Here is a 5,000-nt window from a genome sequence, read left to right as displayed (position 1 = left end):
CCTTTGACATTTCAGAAAAAAAAAAAAAAAAAATGTATTTCCTATTTTTGGTTTAAAAAATAACTTGTAATAAATAATAATGAAAAAAATGTGATTTTAATTGAAAATAAGGATGTTTTGGTGCATTTTTCATTTATATATTTATATTTATTTCCAAATAGTTTTCATCCTCTAATTTTTGCATAAATGTTAATATTTAGAGAATATTACTATATTTCATTTGTAAGTCAAATTTTACGTTTTATGTTTTTTTTACATTTTATTTCATGATATTTTATTTCAGTCCATTCGGGAATCAGTCTGATTGGTCAGAGCTCATGTCCCACCCTGATATTTCATTTTATTTTAATGTATTTTATTTTATTTGGGATTGCTGACTTTTTCGTTTTGTCAAATTTCCTATTCATTCTGACACTTAAAATGTGCTTTCCACTCATTTCAATGTGCTTTCCACTCGTTTTCTCAAATGGAAAGACTTTTGTTGTATTTATTTAGTTTATTTTTACTTTACAATGATTGACATTTTGGTTTCATTTCCTTTTTGTCCTGATGTTTGTTCTTAAATAGAAGGATTTTTTTCTTTGTTTTATGACACACATTTCTACTCTCCCTTTCAAATTGAAGGATTTTAATTGTATTCTATTTTATTTCATTTTATTTTTACTTGATATTGTGATTTCTGACATTTTTGTTTAATGTAATTTCATATTTAACCTATTGTTTATAACACACTTTCCCCTCTTTTGCTCAAATGTAAAGACTTTTATTTTATTTTATTTTATTTCACTTTGTTTTAATTTTTATCTTCTCTTTATTTTACTTCATTTTTACTCTAATTTGCTTTACTTCATTTTGCGATTGTTGCTTTTTTTTTCATTTCGTATTTTCCTGATGCCTCTATCATGCTTTCCCTTCCTTTTTCTCAAATGGCTTGGACTATTTAAAGGACAATCATTGTATTTTATTTTAATCTATTTTATTTTATTTTATTTCATCTTTTCTCTTTAATTTACTTCATTTTACTCTAATTTGCTTTACTTTATTTTGCGATTGTTGATGTTTTCATTTGGTTTCATTTCATATTTGTTCTGATCTTTATATCACGCTTTCCCTTCTTTTTCTCGGCTTGGGCTGTTTGAAAGACAATAATTTTAATTTATTTTGTTTTGTTTTTAGCCCTGCTTTATTATTCTATATTCCATATTATTAAGCAGTTAAATATTTATCCATCTTTCTATCAATCAACATATCTGTCTTGGTGTACGTATTGTAAATGTTAGGTATTTATATATACTATCCATATATGAGCAGTGTCAAGAAGAACTGAGCATTTTCAGTTTGACTCCAGTGTTCTTTATTTCTATATTTGTTAGTAGTGATGTTGGTTGGGTGACAGTTCTTGAAATTACAAGGGTCTTTCCGGAGGGGCGGTTCGGTGGGGTGACAGTAAAGCGGCTCCTGGGAAAACCCGCCCGGCTCCGCCCTCTGCAACAAACCGACGTCTTGGTCAAGACACGATTAGTCGAGAGTCTGCGTGGCCTCTAGTGTGCACGATGAAGAGTGTGTGGATCCAAACTCCCGGCCGTGTAAACCGTGGAACCCGCAAGACCCGCAGTGCGCCCACGCTGCTGCGGCGAACACCTCCACCGCTGCTGCCGCTGCTGCTGCCGCTGCTGCTGCCTTTCACGGTGAGCCGGGATTAAACCGAGATTAAACCGGGATTCATCATCTATCTGTCCTTTTTTTGTTTGTGTCCTGGGACGTGACACCCACGCGTGCGCGTGTACTTTGTCCGAGGGCCGTCAGGTTTCCTGACTTTCTGACGCCGATCCTTACAAATTATTTTACTTTCGCTTTCGTTTTCCGTCCAGCTCCATTGAGGGGGGAGGGGTGAGGGAACAGGGAGGACGGGATTCTGCTAGTTCTGGTCACGATATAAACTGACGTGTGTGTGTGTGTGTGTGTGTTTGTGTGTGTGTGTGTGTGTGTGTGTGTGTGTGTGTGTGTGTGTGTGTGTGGTGGATGTGCAGCAGAGCGAATGAAACTTTGGTATTTCCCTCGAGTTCTCAGGAAGAGGACCAACTGTCACTCTCTCACACACACACACACACACACACACAAACAGAGAGAGAGAGAGAGAGGTGGGGAGCGAGAGCAAAGAGAAACAAGCAAACAGAGTGGGACAGAGGGTGAAAGAGGGAATGAGGGAGGGATGGGGAGAAAGAGAAAGTCCGAATTCATCCTGGCCGATTGACCGATCGATCGATCGATGGATTGATTGTGTGGCAGGCGGGGTTGGAGTCCAAGGCCTGGTGTGACCCGCAGACCCAGTACGAGTTGGACGGCCACTGCTGCCAGCTGTGTCCCCCAGGTATGTCTTCCGGAGACGCCCCCATCACCACAGAACGGACAGGAAGTGACCGCAGCAAAACAGGAAGTCACTGAGCTCCGTGTCCAATGGGGACCAATTAGAAAGGATTAAATTACATTGCAATTACAAATGCCTGATGTCAATTACACCAAAGTTTCAAAGGGATTTTCCCTTTGATTTGCAAGAAATGACATGGTAATTACATAAAAGTACCTAAAAGTCATGAAGAACTTGAAAAAAAAAAGACATTACCGTGTAATTACATGCAGATTACTGGTTAGGAGACACCAGAGGATATTTCAAAAGAATTATCTGCTAATCCACAAAAAATTAAATGATAAAATTACCTACATTATCATCAAAAAAAATTTGCATGTTATTACTGTGTAATTACACCTGTACTTATTTATGATTCAGCTAGAAAACTCAAAAGAATCATCAAAAAAATTTGAATCTGCTAGAAATTTCATGATGATGAGCATTTAACAACCTGAAAGCAACCAAGAAAATGTGCCAGACGTGACTACGTAATAACATAGTAATAACCTGTGATTCAGCTGGCAAAACAATGATCTGCGTGTAAATACAACATGACATGATCATTTTTAAGCTAATAGTTACTTGGAAATTCTCCAGAGATGTTATGTTTTTGTTCTGCTCAGGGACCAGCATGTCGTCTCCGGGAACGTGCACGCACCCCCATTGTAAGCCCTGTCCAGACGGCGAGTACCAGGACGCCTACAGCGACGAGGCCCAGTGTAAACGCCAGCCGTACTGCGACCCGAGTAAGAGCAGACCGCTCCTACCGAATAACTGCAATCCTTAAGATAGTAAAGCTGCGTATGCTTGATATTACATAGACGTGACCCATGATTCAGCGAGAAAACACCAATCATCAAAAAAAAAAAGGATCATTGGCTTAGAATATTCACCAAGAGAGTACTTTAAGGCTTCCAAAATAAGGGCAAAAATGAGTAAAAACTTAAGAAAGTGTGAAAATAGCCTGAATTTGATTAAAGTAGTCCAAAATAATGACCTGAATTGACAAAAAAAAGGAATATTTAGTATTTAACCAGAAATCTGCCTGAAAAAGCTCAAAAGATGTAGTAAATTGAGAAAAACATGAGAAAGAAATTGAATTCACTGACAAAGTTACCCGGAAATTGATGAATAAGCAGGAGGAAGTTACTACAGAATTTTCAAAATAATATAAAAAGAAACATGAGCAAAAATGCCAGAAAAAAAGTTGGCAATTATTTGCTCTAAAATCAGAAATAATATAATAATCAACAAGAATGTATTTCCGAAAAAAAAAAAAATTATCAGGAAAATTGTCCCCCAAAAAATGAAAGTTCATACATGGAAAATTCTCCAAAAATCTACATAAAATTAAAAAAAAGGGTAAATTGATGAGAAAAAGTGATCTAGAAATATATGTTCAGAAATGACTTAACAAGAGTTTATTTCTAAATAGTTGAAAAAATAAAGTCAGCAAGAAATTAAGAATATAAAGGATAAGAAAAACGGTTAATGATACTTAGATATATGAAGACCAAATTACCAAAGAAAAAAAATCAGAAAATAAAATCAACAAGAATTCATTGTAAGTGAAAATAGAAAAAATTGCAAAATGTTTCTATATATAAAACACAGACCTGTAAAATACAATCTGCATGAATTCACTTTATAATAGAAAGAAAAAAGTGAAATAAGGAGGAAAAAATTATAAAGCCAGAAAATATCTTGATAATGAGTGAGAATTAATTTTAAAAAAGCAAAAGAAAAGCAAGATAAAAAAAGTAATTTATATAAGAAAATTAGAAATCTTTAAAACACTTGCATATTTAATCAGCTAGAAACAAAAAAAAAGATCAGCAAGAATTGAAAATTGGAAAAATTCTCAAAAATGTAAATACTAGTCAAAATCTGACTAAAAAATTACCAGAATAAAGCAGAAATGATGGTAATAATCAGAAAGAAAATAGAAAGAAATGCCCCCCCCCCCAAAAAAAGACTGGAAATCCCCAGGAAATAAAACAAAGGAAAAATCAGCAGCAGTCAACGTGGAACCAGCTAAGTTATTTTGTGGAAATAAATTGACCAATCAGGGCTCGTTTTTTGCGAGTGACAGCGCCGTTTGTCCTCTCAGACACCAACTTCCTGCTTCCCGTCCAGGAGAGTAAGACGCAGCGCAGCGTCTGCCTCTGCAAACCCGGCTTCCACTGCTCGGCCAACATCTGTCTCACCTGCGTGCCACACACGGTGTGCACGCAGGGCTGGGGGGCAAAGGTCATAGGTAACACACACACACACACACACACACACACACACACACACACACACACAACACATATATCAAGTCTTTTTCCCTCTTTCGTGGCCCTGCAGGGAACCATAGTCGGGACACGCAGTGTGAGGAATGTGCCGACGGCACCTTTAGCAACCAGAGCTCCTTCGACGGAGTGTGTATGAAATGGACGCAGTGAGTGACACACACACACAAACACACAACCCGAACCCAACATATGCATCGCAGTAAAAAAAAATGCTGGCAATATTTGAAAGTGAAATATTGAAATTTCATAGTGAAATCCACATTTTTAATCAAAATATTGAAGTAGACAAAAAA

At 36.6% G+C, this 5,000-nt stretch overlaps 1 protein-coding gene across 2 annotated transcripts in view; it reads left to right on the top strand.

Moving 5' to 3' along the window:
• The first annotated feature begins 1,438 nt into the window (after positions 1-1,438).
• cd40 (CD40 molecule, TNF receptor superfamily member 5) overlaps positions 1,439-5,000 on the top strand; it is a 9,057-nt gene continuing 5,495 nt past the window's right edge. The window contains exons 1-5 of one of the 2 annotated variants that reach the window (XM_086159786.1): positions 1,439-1,688; positions 2,290-2,371; positions 3,034-3,156; positions 4,521-4,667; positions 4,760-4,853. In XM_086159786.1, the coding sequence (XP_086015912.1) occupies positions 1,554-1,688; positions 2,290-2,371; positions 3,034-3,156; positions 4,521-4,667; positions 4,760-4,853 (581 nt within the window). In that variant the 5' untranslated portion in view covers positions 1,439-1,553. The remainder of the gene's footprint in view (positions 1,689-2,289; positions 2,372-3,033; positions 3,157-4,520; positions 4,668-4,759; positions 4,854-5,000) is intronic. The other variant, XM_086159785.1, reaches the window with a different exon arrangement.

Source organism: Fistularia commersonii, chromosome 14, assembly GCF_037954325.1.
Source record: "Fistularia commersonii isolate RoL2024-O1a breed Wild chromosome 14, RoL_Fcom_v1.0, whole genome shotgun sequence".
NCBI lineage: Eukaryota > Metazoa > Chordata > Actinopteri > Syngnathiformes > Fistulariidae > Fistularia > Fistularia commersonii.
Note: the sequence above shows the minus strand (reverse complement) of the source record. Positions and strands in the feature narration are given on the sequence as shown.